Source organism: Takifugu flavidus, chromosome 4 (genome assembly GCF_003711565.1).
Source record: "Takifugu flavidus isolate HTHZ2018 chromosome 4, ASM371156v2, whole genome shotgun sequence".
Classification (NCBI taxonomy): domain Eukaryota; kingdom Metazoa; phylum Chordata; class Actinopteri; order Tetraodontiformes; family Tetraodontidae; genus Takifugu; species Takifugu flavidus.
Window position 1 is genome coordinate 16561958 of NC_079523.1, and position 21501 is coordinate 16583458.

Below are 21501 nucleotides of genomic sequence, written 5' to 3' on the forward strand. Positions count from 1 at the left end.
AACACAGAGTCGTTATATTTGCAGCTCTCTTCTCTGGTGTAGCCGTTGTCTTGGCTCAACCAGGTCATTAATGTGTGTGTGTCTCTGTTTCTGCAGGTCAGGGCGTCCCGTCAGCTTCATGGTGGTGCTGAACACTCCCAGTCCCCTCAGTAAGATATCCTGGGTCAATCGTCTGCACCTGGCCAAAATTGCACTCCGTAAGCCCAAAACACACTCACGCACATCCAGTGTTACCTTCTTATTGAAGCCAAATATTGCAAGTTTTTGAAATGCAATAACAATATTTTGGATATGTTGTTCCCATAGTAATTGTTTTCTAATGATGTGTTTCCACTTGACTCGCCTTTTTGTGTTACCCTGGTTGAGGGTGCACGGGATCTGGCGCTTCTTAGCTGGTACCTTCGAGGTTTAAAAAAAAAAAGCAGCTCAGTTCTTTGAACCGCTAAAACATTCACCCAGAACATTGTGGATCTGTCTGAGTCAGGGGTGGCCGAGACCAGACGAGTCCGAAAGAAAGAGCCTCGGTTTTACTGTGGTCCTACATAGAGCAGGGGTGAGCATCGAGGGCTGGATCCAAGCCAGACTTTCTGTCCTGCAGGTAAACACTTTCACCTGGGGTTTCATTTACCTTGGTGAAAGCATTTCCTGCCTGGTAGGATGGAAATCCCGGCTTGAATTCAACCCTCCAGGATGGATTTGCCTCCACTGATGGGCAAGTCCAATCCATGAAGGCTGGAATCCAGCCAGGTTTTGCATCCTACCGGGGAGAAACCGCTTTCACCAAGGTAAATGAAACCCCAGGTGAAAGTATTTTCCTGTAGGACAGAAAGTCTGGCTTGAATCTGGCCCTCGAGGACTGGATTTGCCCACCCCTGCCATAGAGCCACATCATCACATGGTGGGTGCCCGTGATTGGCTGTTCTCACAGTTGAACTTTGGCTTCTTGTTGGAATTCAACTCTTGTCCCAGTTTACACAACAGAAAAAGTCTCTAAATACACTTCCGCGTGGTCATGGTGTCGCTAACGCCGGCTTTCTTCAATAACTTGTGGTTGAGGCGCATGTGCACACGCGTTGTCTATTTTAACTGCGACCAAAGCGCCTACCCGCCAGGGTGTTAGGATTTGGATGGAGAGGGAAGTCCGACTTTCACTTTTACATGTACTTCGATTGTCCATTTATGGTCAAATTGAGGCAGTAGTTTGTTTATTGGAGTGTCTAGAAAACAGAGTGAATCATGGGAATTCAGGTTGCCAGCATGGGTTTTCTGTGTTGCGGTCCAGTTCTGGCAGGGCTGCTTCATGTCCCGTCCACTGAGAAGGGCGAGGAGTGGCTTCACCAGTCACTAGGTGCACTGCAGGGCGCTAATGTACAGACCAAACAGCTTCATACTCACATTCTCAAGGTCAACTTGAATTCTCAATATGCTGGATTGTGTTTTTGGATGCACACTTGATGAGAACATGCAGACTCCACACAGAAAACAAACAGTAGAAAGTCCTGTTTAATGGTGACAGTAAGAGCACGCACGCACGCACGCACGCACGCACGCACGCACCACACACACACACACACACACACACACAGTGAGGCAAGTCAAGAAAGAGTGGTTTGGGGATCATGACATGATCATTTTCTGGAGAGTCCAAACCTGAGAGAAGCTGTGAGATGTGCTGGAGAAGACTAGGTCCCATCATCAATACAAGATCTTTGTGACCAACATCTATATCTTGGTACATTCCAGAAGCTTATCGAAACAATGCCTCAGTGAGTGCACACTGTGGTCCAATGGAATATTTGTGTGTGTGTGTGTGTGTGTGTGTGTGCGCGCGCATGCGATTTTTGACCAATGAGAGCAGCCATCTTAAGAGAGAGGATAGACTATTTCTGCATTGTCTCCTGTTTCATAGTTGGTGTCCATGAAGGTGAAAAAAATTGTTCTGCATTTTTAAAATCTTCCCTATGACCCCCCCCCAGGCCAAAGGTCAGACCCTTGTGTTACATAATAGGTCTTTGTTACATCATCGCTTCGTTAGTGTGTGTTGTCATCCAGGGGAGGAAACAGCAGAAAGAACTGCTGAGGACATTACTCTGCTTATTTGGCCATGATGGCGTGCACACACAAGCGTGCAAGCAGAAGCGTGCACACACAAGCTAACACTAAGAGCCACTACAGGAAGGCAGCCTTGTTCAAAATTTGGGTTTTTGTTAAAGTTAAAGTGGAAGATAAAATGATCTCGGATGGTTCTAAATTTACAGACGGTAGATTGAATTGAACCCTTTCTTCCCTGGACCCCTGGTCCAGCCCAAAGGTCTCACTCTGAAATTCTGTGCCGTTTTGTTCATTGCAGCCAAAGATTTCTATTTTATCTTATTTGTCGACAGGACCAGAGAAAACCAGCAGGACTGTCTCGCTGTTTTTTTTGGCTACCTTTTGCCAAACCACCTGGCAGCCATTTTAACAGTTCAAACCGAGAGTTGAGTGTAGAAGCTGCAGTGGCAGGGGACACCCTTTGTATGCTTGAATAGGACTCATATTAGGGCCATTTCTTCAGTGCCACGCCCAAGTGTCGGTCCCTCCGACACCTGCTACAATGTGCTCATTCAGTGTCAGTTGACAGCTCGACTGAATGCGGGTCTGAATGTTTTCAGTTCAGCATTGTGCTGTTCATCCTTTGCTGCACTTGGATTTTTGAAATACTATTTGCCACTCAGCGGAAACTTACAAGGACACTTGAATTCTTCACCCAACGGTCGCTTCCCCTCCGCAGCAGGATGTGACATGTATGTGGCAGTGACAGCTTGTGTCAACTCCCCGCTAGGATGATATACTTAACACTGAGTGCCATCAGTAATGCCAGGGTCAAAGGGGCGCAGTGGAGCGCAGCAGCCGCCACCTAACCCTGCTGCACACACCTTTATCAGCAGTAGAGCAGACACTCTGATGAGGACCCCAGCAAGCTGTGGTAGTTCGCCCTCCTCCTCCTCCTCCGTAGTTGCTGTGTGAACATCAGGCCTTTCCAAACCCAATCTTGCACGTTATTCATACTGCACAGGCTTTTATGGAGGCCATGAATAATAAGTGAGTCAAAGGGAATAAAATGCATTCAGATGGTTCAAAAGCACGTCAATGTAATTTATTTGCCTTTCACTTACAAATGGAAACAGCAAATGTATATTTATTGAAGTGACTTGTTTTCTTGTGAATATAAACCTACGAAAACCCACGAAGATTAGGGTTAAAACTCCAAATGCCCGAGATTGTTTCCCTAGTCGTATAAACCCCCTCCTGTCAGCACTATTGACAGCTTTGTAGCATCACCTTAATACTACAGATACGAAATTCCGGAGTATTACGCTCGGATTTCAATCGCTATTCATCACAGAATGTACTGATGAATACATTGACACCAGTAAACACATTTTCCCAGATATGCTCATGCAGCCTTTCTTTTGATATGTGGTCAGTCTATGCATCATATCACATGTTCACATCTGTGATTATATATAGATGCCTTTAAATATCATGGTCATTTGTGATTTGACATTGACAAACTTTAAAAACACAATAAAGAGTGTTTGCTGCAATATAGATTAAAACAACAACATCACTCATGCAGACGTCGTCATCAAAGCTTGGTTGGGTCGCGGGATGGCTAATGGATTTTATTGAAGGAAATACATAAGCATCAAACCGCTCATGATTACAATTACATGTTAATCGTGTTACAACCACATGCTGCCATCCTATTTAGCCAGATGTAATTCTAATCAGTGTGTTATTGCTTTAATTTCACGGATGGTCTCATTGATGCGAGCGGGCCAGCCTGCGCTGTGCTCAGGGGAGAACTACAGAGGAACCAGTGATGCAGAGGTAGCCACCCATGACCTTGTTTAGTAAATCCTGCTGCTAATGTTTCCATGCTTCATTTAGTGACTTACTAGATAAGTTACAGTATAATTGAATTAATTGTCCCAAACCTGTCCGTTAAAGGCGTCCAATTAATAATGCCTGTTCAAATACCAATGTGTTACCTGAACCTTGTCACATTTCTGTCAAATTTTGCAGCCCGCGCTTGTTGGTAACTGAAGTACTAATTGGAGGCTGTGGTTGTTTTTCTTTCTCTGACAAAACAGCGACTCCAGGCCTGACATCTTTTTTGGTAAATGGTGTTTTTCACTTCAAGAGGCCATGAAGTAGAAAAGGGCAAATTGCTTCATGTTTCTCCTTCGCCAAGTGTGCCAGCATCTATTAATAACCTGCTTTACCACTGCATCGTTTATGCCTCTCAGACTCTCCCTGATCTTTGTGAGGAAAGCTTCCTGAAATGGCCACAAGCCTAATTAATGGGCCGTTTTCACTGCACAATGAAGTGGCCCCTCCGGTGCAGCCCCAGCCAGTTCGGATGGGGTTAAAGCTACATACTTGATTGCCTTCACTGGCAGCAAAGAGACCTGTCAAGTTGTGAGAGATTGCTGCTGAAACAAAAGCATGCTGGCAATAGTGAAGATGAGGGGGGAACTATTAATGTGTGCAAGACTTTTGAGGCAAGCAATCAGCCCCCAGCAGGGACCAGAGGGCAAGCAGTGCGCTGTTACCTGTGGTTATCCGTTTGAGTGTGTTAGTCCATTTTCTTCCCTCGCATACAGATCAATAGATCAGTAGAGTGCTTGGAAGTTCTGACACACCTTCTCAATCCACTGTGTGATAACCTGTGCCATAGTGATGAATACTGCAGAGAAGACAGGTGGGGGTGGGGGTGGGGACTGCACTGAGACTGCAAGAGCATTAATCAGTTCAGGGATTCACACGGCCTGCTTGTAGGGGGACGGTTTCCCTGACAGCTTTCTCCTGATGTCATTTTTTTGTGCCCCTAAAGATGTGTTATGTGCGCTGTTAAATGATTCATCCAGGACTGAATTCATGGATTTTTCAACAATTCCAATTCTTTGACAGTGAATTTTAACACTGGCTCTTATACGTTTCCTGCACCTTACGTGCTGATGTCATTGATGCCATTTGTGGGTTTGCCTTGAGCAGTCAAGGTCATGGCTGTAGGGGGTCTGCGCTCTAACAACATTCTTTTGCTAGCATTTGCTAAATATAAACTGCCTCCTATGCAGGCGGTCCTTTTATCTATCTTTGCCTTTTATTCTACATTTGCTTAATTCCCCACGAACCTGGAGGTGAGTTAGCGCAGGTCCAAAGCCAAACGCCGCTGCCTCCCGTCTCTCCTTATCCGCGATCGCCCTTGTTTACAGCCTTGTTTGAAACCAGTAATCTAAAATCCAGGCACAGTGAAACCGAGAGATACCTGTAGCATCGCTGCTGCATAAAAAGCAAACAATAGCTACATCTCAGTCGTGCACAGATACAAAAGAAAAGAGGTTTGTCTCATTTTCAGCGACAATATCAAATCTGTCATTTCATTTAGACGTCTATGCTGCCCTTGGCTCCTTTACAAGAACATGATCTGCAATCCAGACCATCCTTTTTATAGTCTTCCTTATAAGGAAGACTATGAAATGGTGTTGCCCAAACCAAGTCGACAGTAGTAGTATTTTGTGCTATAATTTGCAGCTTGTTGGCTGCCACGGTATAAATGAACCAATAAAGTATCCCAACTATATTAAACTCAGAACTACATTAAACAGGAAGAGGACTGTATTAAACTGAAGGACAACACTTTTACAGTGTATTATATTGGAAACAGGCCATGTAGCGAAGCAAATCGCAATAAATGAGTTGGCCTCTGGAATTCTCACCACATCCACAAAAGGACTGAACTGGACTGAACTTGAAAATGCTTCAATCAATGGACCCAGCGTCCAGACCACTGCGCCATTGTCTCCGGGAAACACTAAGTATCTTTTGGAGAGGAAAAAAGTATCTCTCCAAAGAGCTCTTAGTTTCACTACATTAAAACCTGATCAAGTCTGTGGCCGATTCGGGTCAACAGGTTGAATAAGTGAGACTCTGGGATCTGAGAAGAAACCAGCATGAGCTGACCTGTGATAATCAGCTGATAGTGGACCAGCTGCAACAGAGTAGAGCTGAATGGCTTTGATGGTTAATTCTTTGAGGGTGCTGAGCTTGTTGCAGGAAGCAGAGCTTTCCTTGCAGTCTTGAAGCAATCACTTCTGACGGTGCAGAAGGAAACGACCAACTTGATCAAGGCACTAACTTACAGGGTCATTAAGGTCTTATTGACTTCAAGTTTAGCTAATTTGGAAGACAGTGGGGGCATTATTTATCCTTAATAGCATAATTAATATTCTTTATACCCACGAGGTATGTAAAATGCCTTCTTTCACTCGCCATGGACACTTATTCGGTGGTATGCCTTAGTGTGCCTTTGGGCCCTTGCTCCACATCAAAGCCTGTGGAAATCAGCGGGAAGCAGGTAGCACTTCATCACATTCATGTGGTGCAGCCCTTTGAAATCAATGCAGCGATGGCAAGTGTCCTTCTGCCCCAGATGGTGAGAAGGAGGGGCAGATCATTCTTCCTTCGACCTTCTTTCTGGTCTCGTCAGGGTGTAAAGACAACCCTTCGATGGTGAGGTGGTGGTGGTGAGGCTGCAGCTTGTGACTTTGTGAATATTTCCTCCAAATATTATCACGGAAGGTCTGGAGGTTCAGATTGACAGACAAGCTTCGGAAACCAGGTAGTGGAGCAATCATCTCCCCACCCAGCACCCCCCCCCCCGTCACTCAATGCTAGGAGCTTGTTGGGGTAACCCCGAATATCCGAGGTTAGGGTTACTGGGAAGGAACAATACATTAGGATTTCACCGTTGCTGCAATAAAGAGGGTTTGTAGTGGGACGGGGTCCGTTCAGAACAGCAAAGGAGCTGATAGCTTCAGTGTGGAGCCACCCACTGAGAGAGAAGGTCAGGAAAACAGAAAGTCGGCCCAAGAGCATGGGCGCCCCCAAGCCTTTGGTTTTCTAATCAGACTTTGTACAGAGAACGTTGTAAGAGAACGCGTTCCATGTCAGATGTTGTCTGAGGTGAGTACCCCTCCCAACGAGGCCCGACTGAGCAAGACCACTTCGTGGGCCTTTGTTGATCCTACAGAACAGAGTGAGTACGGTGGGATCCACTCTGATGAGGTGACTGAAGATGGACCTTTCTTTGGCCACCTAGTTTTTGGTTTGTAGACCTTCATTTACGGGATTTATTCGAGAATGAGTGACCTGAAGTGTGCCGTCATTAGGTTTTGAGGCTTCTAGGCAGGAGCTTGTGTTTGTAATGGTTCCATTCAGAAAACATGCTGACCCGGGATTACTTGCTGGGCTCACACAAAGCTGCACGTGCCGCTCCAACGCACGACTTCTTTTGTTGGTGTGTGAGCACCATTGACTTTCTGCTTAAGATGGAATTCTTTTCTAAATGAAGTATTGTTTCCTCACAATTCACACCGCTATGAATTGAAGTTAGTAGTTAGTTACACCATGCGGGGTAGCAAAATCCCAGAGTGACTCAAGCTCACGAGACTGGAATAAACACTGGGAAATGTTGCCTGATAATAAAGTCTTTGACTTTCTAAATAGTAAAAGAATTGCTACTTAACTTTAGAAATGTTAACGTCGACAATAATATTAGGGTTAGGTTTAGCTAAGTGCAAGTGCCAACCCTAACCCTAATAATAATTCCATGCTAATAAGGCCACTTGAATCATTCTTTTATTTAGGACCGTTACCTTTTGAAAACATTTTAAAGCTGTTGTCATGATTAAATTCATTTCAGGAGAAGAAAATTCACCAGGCTGGTTTTGTGGAGAGGATGAAGGGAAGGTGATGGCCCGTGGGTGCTGTCCACTGCTGGCCTCGCACATGTCTGTCTTTGCCATGAAGTCACCTGACAGAAAGGTAAGGGCCCTGCCTTACAACACAGGACTACGGTTATCATATTTATTCAACCCCTTTAACACCTTCGGCACGTGTTTGTTTGCTCTACATTTATTGTTCTTTTCTCATCTTTTTCTGTCCAAGTGCTGGTTGAAATACCCGTTACTTCCATTTTTCTTTTTAAAAAAAAGATGAATTGCACAATTTAAGGGCATTACTTTGAAGGAATTTGCTGTCAAATCCACACACAGAGATGGAGGAGACAGTCTGCTGTTGTGGAGGGAGTACTGGAACCTGGGCTCCCAAAGCTCGACCCTGAGCTCCAGATTCGGGCACCTTCTAGCTTTACATGGTGTTAATGTCTTTTCTACAGCGGTTCAGAAGAAAAATCCACAATAATACTCATCAAACACTTTTACAAAGTCCGAAACAAAATTGCCATCGAAAAGAACCTTTTGAATTTTCACAAAACAAAAATCCCAAAAGCAAAACAAATTTACATTTAAAATAGGATAAACCTTTACAAATAAGGATAAGGATAAACTTTATTGATCCCACATCGGAGAAATTCACGTGTTACAGCGGTAGCCCGTGGTGTACAGTACAGTATAGTACTAAAGGAAAAAAATAAAATAAAAAGACTTATGTTATGTACATTACTATGTACATTATATACAGAAATTAAAAATTATATAGAGAAGGAATGTCAGACAATATGAAGAAAAATGAAGGTGCAAATAAGAGATCATTCTGGAGGTAGTATGATTAAGTAGTGCGGAGAAAAATATGCCAAAACTATGGGTTATTGGTGCTACATGAAGAATTGTGAATGTTGTACAATCTGACTGCAGTTGGGATAAATGACCTGCGGTACTGTTCCTTTTTACACCGTGGGTGTAACGGTCTGCTGCTGAAGGAGCTGCTTAAGGACCCCACAGTCTTGTGTAGGGGGTGAGAGGGGTTGTCCATAATTGATGTCAGCTTGGCTAACATCCTCCTCTCACCCACCTCCTCAATGGAGTCCAGAGAACAGTCCAGGAGGGGGACCCTCCTGCTGATGGCTGGCTGGGTAGAGAGAGAGGAGAGGGGGAAGGACAGATAGAGGAGAGAATAGGTAGGAGAGGAAAGGAGAGGACAGGTAGAGGAGAGAATAGGCATAGACTCCCTCCTGTAGTGAAGTCAACTCAAATGACAAATTCTTACTGATAAAGGAAACACTTTAGCGTGCCAGTAAAGGACAGGACGGCTCTTCCAATTATCAATGTCATATTCTGATTTTTTGCAAGCCTCCAAAGAGAGCACTTGTGAGAGGAAGCATGTCAGTGTGCGTACATGTACAGGAGTTAACCCGCTTTTTCTGTACCGTTGGCAACATCTTTTTACAAAATAACGGTATTGAGGGCCAGTGGTTCACACAGAGCAGGCTGATCAGGAACTTCGCTCCACAACCTGGACATCTCTTGTAGCTGTAAAAAGGCTCAAGAATAGAAGGAAAAAAGAGATTCCTAAATAGATGTGGCCATTGGGGGGAAGGAAACAATATTTTTCTGCAGAAAATAAAGTTGTTAATCAGTGAGCAACCTGAATCTGATCTCTATTGCTGGCTGTGCAGCTCAAGTTTGCTGCTTCACTAAAGCCAGGGTTGCTAATCAAACCTTTGGCACGTGCTGAGCCTGAGCCTCTCGGGCATTGCAGGGGTTTCTGTCTGTCCTTTTTTAAAATCAAACCACATTCCTTTTGATTGGCACTATTTACACATGCAACTAAAAATTTAAATGTCTGCTGTGACTTGAATATTAACTCCCTGTTAGAGAGAAATTTAGCTGGGCAAGCTGCAACATTTTTGAAGGTATCTTCTCTGTTCATGTGACAGTAGTGGCCTCTGGTAACAAATCAAATGCTAACATCAGTGCTTCAAGGTTCAAGGATATTCAGAGAAATTGGCCTTGTTTTTACACGTACATTTACGTACATTCACATGAGCGTCTCTGGACGCCTGAAGTGTGCGTTTTCTGTTCTAGCCAGCGGCTCCAGTGTCTGAAACAATAACGCAGAGGTGCTCTGTGTTGGATCCGTGCTCCGCGCTCCGGCACCCAGAAAAAGAGCAGCTGTATACGCCTCAATCATGGGAGTTAACCTAGACGACACATGTGTGCCCCCACTGGTGTTTGTCTCCACAACAAACAACAAAAACCTTCAAGATTCAGTTCAAATGACAGCATTCCTGCCTGGCTCATGAAAGCGTGTATCCCATCTTTAGAATAAGTAAAGGGAGCTTTACGTCCCATCTTTACGATAAGGAAAGGGAACTTTACGTCCCATCTTTACGATAAGTAAAAGGAACTTTACATCCCATCTTTATGATAAGTAAAGGGAACTTTACGTCCCATCTTTACAATAAGTAAAAGGAACTTTACATCCCATCTTTACAATAAGTAAAAGGAACTTTACATCCCATCTTTACGATAAGTAAAGGGAACTTTATGTCCCATCTTTACGATAAGTAAAAGGAACTTTACGTCCCATTTTTACAATAATTAAAAGGAACTTTGCGTCCCATCTTTATGATAAGTAAAGGGAACTTTACGTACCAGATGACAAAAGCTGTGTGATTCTACCACCTGACCCATGGAGGGCTATCACCTAACGTTGAAGAGGACGTGTCCTGGTCAGCTACCTGACCTTGTCGCATGTAAACAGGGACAGGGACCAACGTGTAATTCTGAGCATATCTCGTTAAAGCTGTAGATATCATTTTGGCTAAATAATGCTTTTCATCCATTGGGAAACCCCTCTTTCTCTGTAAAATGCTCTTAAAATATATGGCAACAAAGACTTGAGGAAAACAGAAACCTTTCCAAAGTCAGTTTTTGAGGCAGCCGGCTAAGACAAGGCTGAGGATGAGTGCTACGCCAAAGCTCTTATAATACCTTGGGGTATTTTCATCATGTTTGCTTTGAAGTGCAGAATGACAAAATGAAACAGGGTTTGGGCTGCATCAGGGTTAGCTTCCTTTCTGTTTTTCTGAAGGGATTAGCTTCTGTGGCTCAGCTCCAAAGCCTGGCCACTTCTCACCCCAAATACACTCTGAGTTTACGTAAATCACTCACTCACTCACTTCATTCCAACTACTCATTGGCAGTTTCCTCTGTGACAGTGTGGAGCATCTCGGTATTGTTCTGGGACTCCACCAGATACTTTTTCTAGGGCTCAGGTGGGCCTTCCTTATCCTCCGCAGGAAGTACGTGCACTGCTGCGCCCTTTTGACTCGGCGACTGGGTCAGGTCTTTTGTGGTGTGCATCCCCAGAAAGCCTGTGCTGCTGACCACCTACTCCCCAAGGTCGTCTGTAATATGTCCCACCAGGAACTTGCTTGTGCGAGGTTGGGTCGGGTTCTCCTGAAGTTGACCATGGTCTCCTTTGTGTTGTTGAAATGGTGTTGGTTTGCTCAGCTCCTGAACGCCCACCCAGGTGTGTTCTATGGCCTGGGGCCTTCTGTGTGTTAACTGTGCCTCGAGTGCACATCACTTATGTCTAAACAATGTGCCTTTTCCCCCTGGTGGGGAACAGCATATGGTCCAAGCATGGTCCAGGTGGGCTCCTGTGTCCTCGGCGCCTCCTTGTCACCACACTTGAAGGCTCAGTTCTGCAACCGTAGCATTTTTCCTACTTCATCAGTCATCCAGGTGTTTGTTTCCTCAGCTCAAAGCTTGATGTAGGCTGACTGACATGCTTACTCATCTACAACTGAGTGGCCTTTGCAGGTTTCGGCTTCTTCGTCCCAATGTGTGCGTTCAAAGAGTCCCGTCGTGCCTCCACATCCCCAGCAGACCGCACCCTTACCTGCCCCATCGCCTCGAAGCTAACAGCATTGTCCAGGACTGATGGCTTGCGTCATGTTTCTGTCAGCATTATGGTGCAGCAATTTCTCACGTTCAGCCACACATTACCTATCTTGTTCTCCAGGGAGTGGACATTGGAGAGAAAGATGGATGGAGTGGCCTTTTGTAGGGATTGGAATAAGCTTAACTGTTAGCATGCCACTACATCCACCGTTCCGCCTCCAGTCACACTGCCTTCGCTCACTCCTCTGCCGCTCTGTGGGCCGCTGGGTCTCTGAGGCTAGAAGAGAAATGGCTCGCTCTGAATGGCTCACTCAGAACGAATGTTACGCCAAACACAGGATCCAGTGTTGCTAATAAATGGAATTTCAAAAGAAGGATTGTGAGCAGGCGACTGTTTTCTGGTGGTCCATCATTTTGTTCTTCACTTTTTAAAGATGGAGCTGAAGCTGACGCCTCACACAAAGCTCTTGTCTTAGCTCGTATGTTCCACACACCTGTGTCACATCAACAGGATGCCAACGCGCATCTGTGGAGTGCACGCCTCCTCTAGGATATGGATCAAAAGATTTCAAAGTGTTACCATTATTGGTAGGTTTATAGAATGCACAAATTTAACATAGAAAATTGACCATAAACATGATCAGTGTGATTCCATATTATATATATTTACATCACACACACATAGTGGCTCTATTTTCTAAACTGCTCAGAGGGTGTGTGTGTGCGTGCGTGCCGCCCACTCCTGGAATTGACACAAACTGGTAATTCTGCTTGGTAACATGTTGGCAGTGCAGCAACGCCTGTTGGTTGAGATGCAACGACCACGTTACACTGAATAACCTGCTTCTTCAACACTATTATATATTATAATTATGTAATTATTATTATTATTATAGTCAAAGATGGTCCAGCCGTGCCTCTGTCGGTCTCTGACCCTTTGCGTCCACACCAAACTTTACTTGCCAGAACAATTATGTTACATGACTAATGAAGGTGTTATTTTTCCACTATTTCTTTCCCTGCCTCTACTTTGCTGTAAAGCTTCTGGAGTGCCAGTAATGCTGTCTGCCATACACATTTCTTCTCCTTATGTCGCACTCTGCTAAAAACACATTTTGCTGCTTGTTTTTGCATTTAGATGTTAGCTAAAATAGGCTACATTATGTTGTAGTAGTGGCTTGTGTCCCCGCCTATAAGCTGCATTACTTTTAGCCTTACACTTTGGAAACTCGTGTATTTGCTTTGAGGATGTTGTAGAGTCAACACAAAGCTTGATGGAGTCCAGCGCTGGTGTATCCATCCCAGGACTCCTGAGTCAACAATCCCCACTCTCCAAATTCATCCAATTGCTGTGGGAAAGCAGCTCTGAAGCTCGGGGTTAGCATTCTGTTGGGCCCTCTGAACCACGACCACGATAGTTGCTGTAGATGCTGTAAACATGGCTCAATATCAGCAAAAACTTGTCCCTCAAATCCAGGTTGGGATAAACCTGGACACGTATGCATGCGCTATATTACGTGCGCTATGTTGCTAAGGATAGTTCACATTATGAAAGATCTTTTCAATACTAATTTGAAGACTGATGAAAGCACTCTGCTGCATTAACAAAACCGGGGTGCAGTTCATGCTATCACGTAGCTGTGCTACGCCTTTCTAGTGTACCTGAGGGATATTCAGCACAGACGTTAACAACAGCAAACTCTTTAAGAAGAGAGCTTCTAGACTGTTGGGCTGTCAGGACCAGCGAGACCTTCTCTGTATATCCACTGGGTTGCACGTCTTGCACAAGTTTTTATCCACAGACGTCCCTGCGTCCGCTGCGTCTCTTGCGGTCATTCTGTGCATCAAAGCATATTCAGATGTATGCCAGAGACACGGCCGAACACACTTCTCAAATCTTCCAATTCTCTCAAGGGTGCTAGAAGTACTGGCTGTTCAACAACGAACCGGTCCACATGCCCCCCCTTCCGTCTTATTTTCCCGGATCTGTCTGCCAGTTTTTAAATACCTTTGACCCTGACATCTCTTTGCATCGTCTTCCTATGGCCATTAGCCTTTCCAACTGGGTGTTCTCCCTATTTCTCCGGAAAAATTGAGCACATTTACTTAGGGGGAAGTCAAATCAGAGACCCACATTGTCACTTGTGAGGTCCTCTGGGGTTCAGTGTGAGGACTGTATCTATCTCTAGTGGTCTAATTGAGATGCATCAGGGAGAGAAACCATCTAAGAGGACTGCAGAAACTACTAAAACTGGTTTAAGAACTTTCCGACGCATTATTAAAACCTGGAAAGACAGTGGAAACCATCATCTTTGAGGAAGAAATGGGGTCAGAAACAAAGCCAGAATGAGCATGGTGGGCAATTACTTAAACATTTGGTGAAATCAAATCATAGAATAACAACAGTAGAACTAAGGGCTATGTTTAATAGTGAAAATAAGAGATGTTGGCAAGGGTTCAGGACTAAACAGAGCAGACCACTAATCACTGAGGCTAATTGGAAAAAAGGCCACAGTTTGTTAGACACCATCAAGATTTTTGTGTTAACAAACCCCCTTTTTATTATTATATTATTATTATTTGATTTATTATATTTTCTAAACAGCAGAGTTCAGTAGAGTTTTGCAATGAGCACTTTTACCCTAGCAGTCCTTTCTACATCGAAGTCCTCTAGCATAGCGGCTGTGTCAGGAGGTAGCGTAGTCAGGCATGTTGTCATGGACAATGTGATGCTGCACTCAAAGTATTCCCTCTGGGGCCAGGCTAGTACCGCTAGTTTGTCCATTTTGTTGGGGAGAGATCATACATTTCCCATGATGATGGATGGTAGGACAGGTCTGTATCTGCTCCGTCTGGCATGGTGCCTTGTCAAGCCACAGTGTCCCTGTCTCCTTTTAATCCTCAGGTAGCATTGTGTCTTTCACAACACTGCTATGTTAAAGAGTGCCAACAGCCGATCGGTGCTGTAAACAATGGGACAATGGCCACTCAGAGTCCCCAGACGTAGTCTAAAAATGTGCAACAATTAGCTTGAGGACCAGAGCAAATGCTGAAAATTTGGGATGCTCAATACTGTGTTTACATTTTAGTTATCTAGCAGACAAATACTGTATGTCTCAAAGCAAAGCTGTCAAAGTAAAAAGTCATAGTTAAATGAACAAAAGCGAGAGGAACGTCTTAAGGTGGGGGGGAGTTGCTGGAACAGTCCGCGGCTTAAACAATGCAATAAGCAGATTTTCTGCCATTAACACCTGGTTGCTATGATGAGCAGACATCATAGCATTTTGGATTCCACTCGTCACAAATCAGGTGTGTGATCCATCTTTCAGCAGATTATAAATAGGAATATTGCTGTGAGGTAAAACAAGCCCTAACAGGAAAACATGAATGATCATGAATGACACCCTGACAGCTAAGCGCATGAATCATTAACATCATAATTGGTCAACCAGCACTCTCTCCATCACTGGCTTTTGTTTGTTTTTAACAAATGTGAGCCTGGAACTTTATGTCTAAGAAACTAAAATTGTGGAAGAGCCTCCCTTTTAGAGGTCATGTCTGTCCTTTATTAATATATCTTTAGCTATTCACATTCTCCAGTCAATGCTAGCCACGGCTAGCTCGAAGCAGCATGGGCCTCCAACATCCCGGAGGCAGAATCTCACACCAATTAAGGAAGCTCTATAATCAGCAGCTACCCCTCCCACCACGTCTAAAAAAGCTCACTTTGATTAGCTCACCTGCCCACTTCTTCCCGACTCATCCCCATTCTCCCCAAAGGCATGCCATTAAGCTCTCCTCAGCCGGCTCACACACTCACCTCGTCCTCCCACTTGAGAGCTATAGATGAGACTAGCAATTGATTTCAAGACAGTGCTGAGGTAGCTGATTTTTATGGTGCGCCTCATTGATTTGTTGAGATCATGCCTGGTTTGGTCCTTGCTGAACTTGAGAGTGTAACAATCCTGGGTGGGAATGATGTTGCTCCCTTTGCTGATGTGCTCGGCTGTCGGTTGTATAATGCCATTGACAAACTCAACAGACTGAAAAGAGACGTCTCTTTTTCAATGTCAGCCTGTACGAAAAAATTCCATTTCAGGCCACTTGGAATTTTGTCTGCAGCACCACGAGTGGCCACAAGGGGGACTGGACCTGCGGCTGAACTCAACCACTGCGTCTAGTTCTTCTAGATCACTACTACTTCCTCTTTCTTGGTGGTTGGCAAGCCACATACTGGTGCATTACCACCACCAACTGATGTGGAGTGTGGATTTTCACACCAAAACACCAGCAGAGCATTCTGGTATTTGTAGTATTAGCACATGCGCTTTAAGCGATAATACCGGCGGGCCAGCTCTAATAGTCAATTGGTATGGCTTCACGGGCCAAATATAATTAAATTGCGGGCCAAATTTGGCCCACAGGCTAGAGTTTGACACCTATGTTCTAGGTCTACAGAATAAAGCTGTCCGACTGTCCATCCTGCTGCTGTCACCTGATGTTGAAGAGAAGGACGTCTTTCCTTCAGTTGTCCGACTTGTAAACGAGGACAAAGAAGAAGTTGGAACAGCCAGTCCAATTCTGAGACGAGCCAACCTGCTTAGTCTCTAAGCTTACCGACTGTTTTCAGCATGGAATCAGTTGATATATATTGATTTCTGGTTCTGTTTACTGAATAGAAGTCATCAAAGATTTATGTGAAGCCGATGAGGGCGAAGCTGTGGTAGCACATTCCTGGCAGGCTCATGACAATAGAAGACCCAGATGTAAACTACCGAGGCAAAAGGATTCCCTACTTTGTTTGAGTGGAATTCCTCTACGAATCCCGACAAAGACAGGTTAAATGGGAAGGAGAGAATTTTAATGTCCCTTTGACTGTTCACGAGGGTTAGAAGCTGTGAGGAAATAGACTTTCAATGTCCTAGCACGTAGCCATGCTGCACATTAAATGAACATCTGTGTGCTCTCCTGTAGCTCCAAGCTGCCCTCCACAATCCTGTACACTGTGCGTTGCTGGGAGTCTCCGCAGCGAGCACGTCGCTCCCTCAGGGCTACCTCTGGGTAAGTTCTGCTTCACAAACACTCGCACACAATGGTGCCCACTTTTTTCTGTTAACAGTTATAACAATTGTTATAACAAACGCAAGCTGGCTATCTGGATGAAGAGGAATAGAAAAAAAATGCAGAACTAAAATCCACAACTGTTTATTACTTTGAATTTGAAAGCAAAGAATCCAAAATAGAATTTGTGTTCAGCATAACTGGAGCTGCAGGTACAACGATGCTATTAATAACTTGTGGAACATGAACAAACATGGGCTGCTTGTTTCCACTAGCACACCCGGGTCCAAGAGGGACTGGATTACACCCTCTGTTCCTGCTGTTGCTTTTTGAGGTAGTTTATATTTCCTGATCATTGGAAGTTTAGAGCTAGGTTAGAGTTTGACAACATGAGGTGGTGCAGATGTCACTAAGCCCACATGATTCTTATGTTTGGTCCATAATTCATTAGGAACTTCAAACAAATCAGAGGGTGATCCATACAGGCGAGGAAAAGTTGCTTTATGTAGAACACAACTTATCTGGGGGAGAGAAACACTGCGGAAGTCTCTGCAGGATTTGGCACCTTCTGCTCTTCTCACTCAATAGTTTTTCATCAACAGCAGCCTTCAGAGGAAATGTAAGATGAGGTAAAACATCAGGAAATCTTTACAGAATCTGTCATTCTTTGCTCAGTTATATTGGCAAAACACACCCTTCAGGACCAACAACGAAATAGTTTTTACAGGCCAAATTGATTTGTCTGTACAGGACAAAAACCTCAAATAATTGTACACAGCAGAGTCAATGGCAGCAAGACAATAGCACTCCATTAGAGATCTCACAGCAGACATCAAGGATGCACAAGGAGGTGCACAGGGAGGTGATATCTTAGCAATATTCTGAATATTTACTATGGAAAAAGTTTCAGTTAGATTAAAACCTGGAAATGTCCAGCAAAACCAAACATAATCAGCAGATTGTATATATTGGACAGCCTGCAATGCTTCATCGCTTCACAGATGCTCATTTTAGTCAGGACCTGACACACACATATGTATCCGTGTGTTTGTGTGTGCTTCTTATCTATTGTAATCTATTGTATTGCAATAGTTATCTTGCTGCTTCCAAACGATTCCAATTAAAATTTGGAGTTTCATTTTTTTAGGGAGTTTATGTTTCTATTTGTTTTTCATGGAATTTCCACAATACTATTAAACTGCTGTTGGGCTGAAGAAGTTTGTGAGAGGGCACCTTCGTCATAATTGAGACAAGCTAAAGGAAGTGGTTCTGGTAGCTGATGGTAACGTAGAGTGGAGCCGGAACAACCCTCACTTGTGGAAGAGTTCAATTGTGGAAACATCACAGAGGGGCCTTATGGAAACTTCTGACACCCTTGAAGCTAGCTTGAGCTTTCCTGAGCTGGAGATGGGCTCCTGCTCTCTGGCTTTGGCGCCGTGCAACAGACCATCATGTATTCGGCCTCAGGAGCCAACAGGACTGCTCCCGTCCAATGTCCACATGCTGATCCAACTCAAACAAACGATTGCGTGTCTGCAGATGAGATGAGCTAAAGCTACATTGAGCTTGTGCCATATTCTCATGATGCGCTTCATACGGAGGATAAATGGCCGCCTCGGCCCAAGCAGCCCTGCTCATACCGGTGGTAAACGCCGCGCTTGTTTGGGGTTTGTTACGAGCCGCTTGTGACATTTTGTCTCACAAGACAAAGATGGAGGTACACTTTTAGGCTTTTTAGGTGTCATACATTTCAAAGGGCGATGAAAGACAGCCGTTGATGAAAACATTGTCCAAAAAATAGTTTGATGTACTCGGGATGAAAATGCTAAGTCATTAGAGTATCGATTTACCCACTTAAGCATTAGCCAAACAAGTGACCAACATGGAACAAACGGCGAAAGAACATCGAAACTCGTGGCTGAAGGAAAACCCGGCTAACCCTTCAACGGAAGCGTGGCCAAACTTCAGAACTATCACGTTGTTCTACTGTCTCCTGTCAGGAGAGAAAACATTGTGTCAAGGACTGGACTAGCTTTGCCCATTCCTCTACCCAGCATTTTCTGATTATTACCCCCCCCCCCCCCCCCCGGTGCAGCCGAAAATGTCAAAATCTGAAAAGTTTTTCAAAAGTTTTTCTTTTCCACTCACTTCTTTCCCCACAGGTAGGTGGTGGGGGAGATGCTTCTCATGGGCAGATAGAGATCTTCTCCCTCAACAGGCCCGTTCCAAGAGCTGTAAAGAGCCTGCTGGTTGGCTCTGCTGTGCGATGCCTCGAGTATGTGCCGGAACCTTCTCCAAATGAGGAAACAGTTGCTGGAAGTCACAAAGCATCGTCTGGCCCCGGTGCCCACATATGTGTTGGATTAGATGATGGCAGGTGAGACATTTAGAGAACATATCGAAATAGCCCCAGTCCCTTTTACATTTGTTTCAAATATCTCCATCCATGTTCTTTTATACTTTTAAAATACTTGAGCAACGAGTCGTGTTGTCATCTTCCTTGGTGTCACTTTCGTTGATGTTGGTAAAGCAAATATAGAACTAACGATCCAGCTCGCCCCTCCCCCAACTGGTTCCGTCACTGTCACTAAAAGGCATCCAAATGAAAAGTGGATAGAGTATGCTAGGCTAACGTGGCTGAAGTGGCAGAGCTGAGTAAATTTCTATTTATAGCAGTTTTCCCTCCCAAAAGCATCTTGTTGGTGATTGGCTGGAAAGTGGTTAGTGGTGTTTTGGTGCACAACCTGCCCCCCCCAGTGTGATTTTTGATGTTAACGGCCCCCAGGTTGTCTCCAGAGACCGGGCTTTCGCTACGCCGTATTCAGGGGGCAGAAGCTAGCAAATGCCGATGATTTGAGACAAGAATTGTGCTGAACACATGCAGAATCGCTGAGAGCGTTGCTTGTCTGTCTGTCAGCACATATATGTAAAACCTGAAGCCAAGGCACAGTAAAACATGCTAAATACTCTCTAGATGTGTTTTGCCTTCGTATCATGAGCATCAAGTATGTGAAATTAGGTCAGCCACAAAAAGCCTATTTAGTTTTGGATAATGGTCAGTCATGTTTTCTGAATTCCTTCTGGCTCTTCACTGTGGAGCAGATCATGACAGAAGGTTTGTGGTTGTAGTTCAGAAGTAGACTTCCTGTTATTATTAACATCTAAAGAATTCCACATAAATGCTCAGAATTCTTTCTGGCATCTCATATCATGGTGCTCCACAGAACAGCAAGCAAACTGTCAGCTATATCATTAATATGCATCAGGCCCTGTAACCCTGACAACGGCCGATGCGGTCCTCTTGATTCAGAGCTAACAGGTTAGCATACATTATATTATATATCAGACACGTCTTAATTCCTAGCAGCTGCATCAACGTGGAGACGGCGGCTCCTCCGGTAAACTGACGAGTTTCTTTGGCTCCGTAATGAAAAGCGGTTCTACTTTTTGTGTTTTTCCAGCATAGTGGTTTACGGAAGCGTGGACACGGCAGCCCAATGTCTGCTGACCCTCCGCGACCCAGAGGGCTCCGCTGTGCTGTGTCTGAAACACTCGGCTCACCACCTGTTTGCTGCCCTCCACAATGGGACTGTGATGGTTTATGCCAGAAGCAACGGCGGTAAGAGGTTGTTTTGTGAGACGGAGGGCTTTTAGCTGTTCCTTTGTTGAGTTCCTGTAAAGATCCCATTAACACTTGACAGTTGGTGGACAGTCGTGCCGTCTCGCTGCTGTGCAGCCCTCTTGTGCTCTCTGCTCGATCGTTAGAGCCATCTTCATCTCAGCACTGCCGTCCTAACAGCACGTGTTGTTCATTTCTGAGCAGTTGACAGGTTAAAAGAGCGGCTCTCCTCCCACTGTATGCTGCCACCATCTAAACTCACAGCACGGTTCCTGCCGCCAGGAAGGGCATCAATGATGTTCCTGAAACGCTCACAAGTGATCTCCCACATGGAAGCCCAGACAGAGGGTTCTGATGAGGGTTCTGATGCTTTAATGGCGGCCGTCCTCTGTCACCTGCAGCCTGTTCTAAATGCAAACAGAACTTAATGTGCGTTCTAATTTGCTTCAAAAAGTGAAGGCTCAGCACTGCCTGGGAAAATTCCCAGTGGGATCTTTAAACCAGGAACCACGTGAGTAACGATCTCTGTGGATTCTCTCCTGGCTGTGACCCCACTGAAATAGCAAAAGCAACAATGGCAGGTCTGCTTAGAGAGCTTTGATCTCCAGGGGAATCACTTTGGTAAAGAAAGACTAAATGAGATGGACAAAAGGGACTCGTCTTTCCTGGCCGGGTCAATCAGAGCTGCACGCACTGAACACATATGTGCACGGTGGATGTCAGGCAGCGTTGGGCACACGCTCACGACGTGCATGTTGCTACCTAAATGCACAAATTCTGTTTATTCAGTCGCACAAAAAGAAAAGCAGCAGTCATCCAGGCAGGAACGAAAGGATGAAAGCAGGAACGCCTGGATCGGTGTTCCGAGATGGTTTCAGACGCGCAAGTCGTCACAGGGACATTTCCACGTGCAAATGTTTAGAAGGTGGAATAACAACCTTTATAACTGTCGAGCAGTCAGCCCCTGGGAGTCAGAGGCATCGTGGGGCTGTTCTTTAAGGAGAAGCAAAAAATAAACACCTGAAAATGTTAATAAAATGCTCCTAATTTCCTTCATTAATGAAATAATGTGTGATAATTTGCACCTACAGCGTGACGGAGGTGCTTCATGCTCAAGGAGAGGAG

At 44.8% G+C, this 21501-nt stretch overlaps 1 protein-coding gene across 2 annotated transcripts in view; it reads left to right on the top strand.

Moving 5' to 3' along the window:
• arhgef10la (Rho guanine nucleotide exchange factor (GEF) 10-like a) overlaps window positions 1–21501 on the top strand; it is a 79258-nt gene that overhangs the window by 43791 nt on the left and 13966 nt on the right. For both annotated transcript variants that reach the window (XM_057031471.1, XM_057031472.1), the window contains 5 exons: window positions 97–197; window positions 7751–7872; window positions 16671–16757; window positions 18920–19134; window positions 20219–20376. In XM_057031471.1, coding sequence (XP_056887451.1) covers window positions 97–197; window positions 7751–7872; window positions 16671–16757; window positions 18920–19134; window positions 20219–20376 — 683 coding nt within the window. The remainder of the gene's footprint in view (window positions 1–96; window positions 198–7750; window positions 7873–16670; window positions 16758–18919; window positions 19135–20218; window positions 20377–21501) is intronic.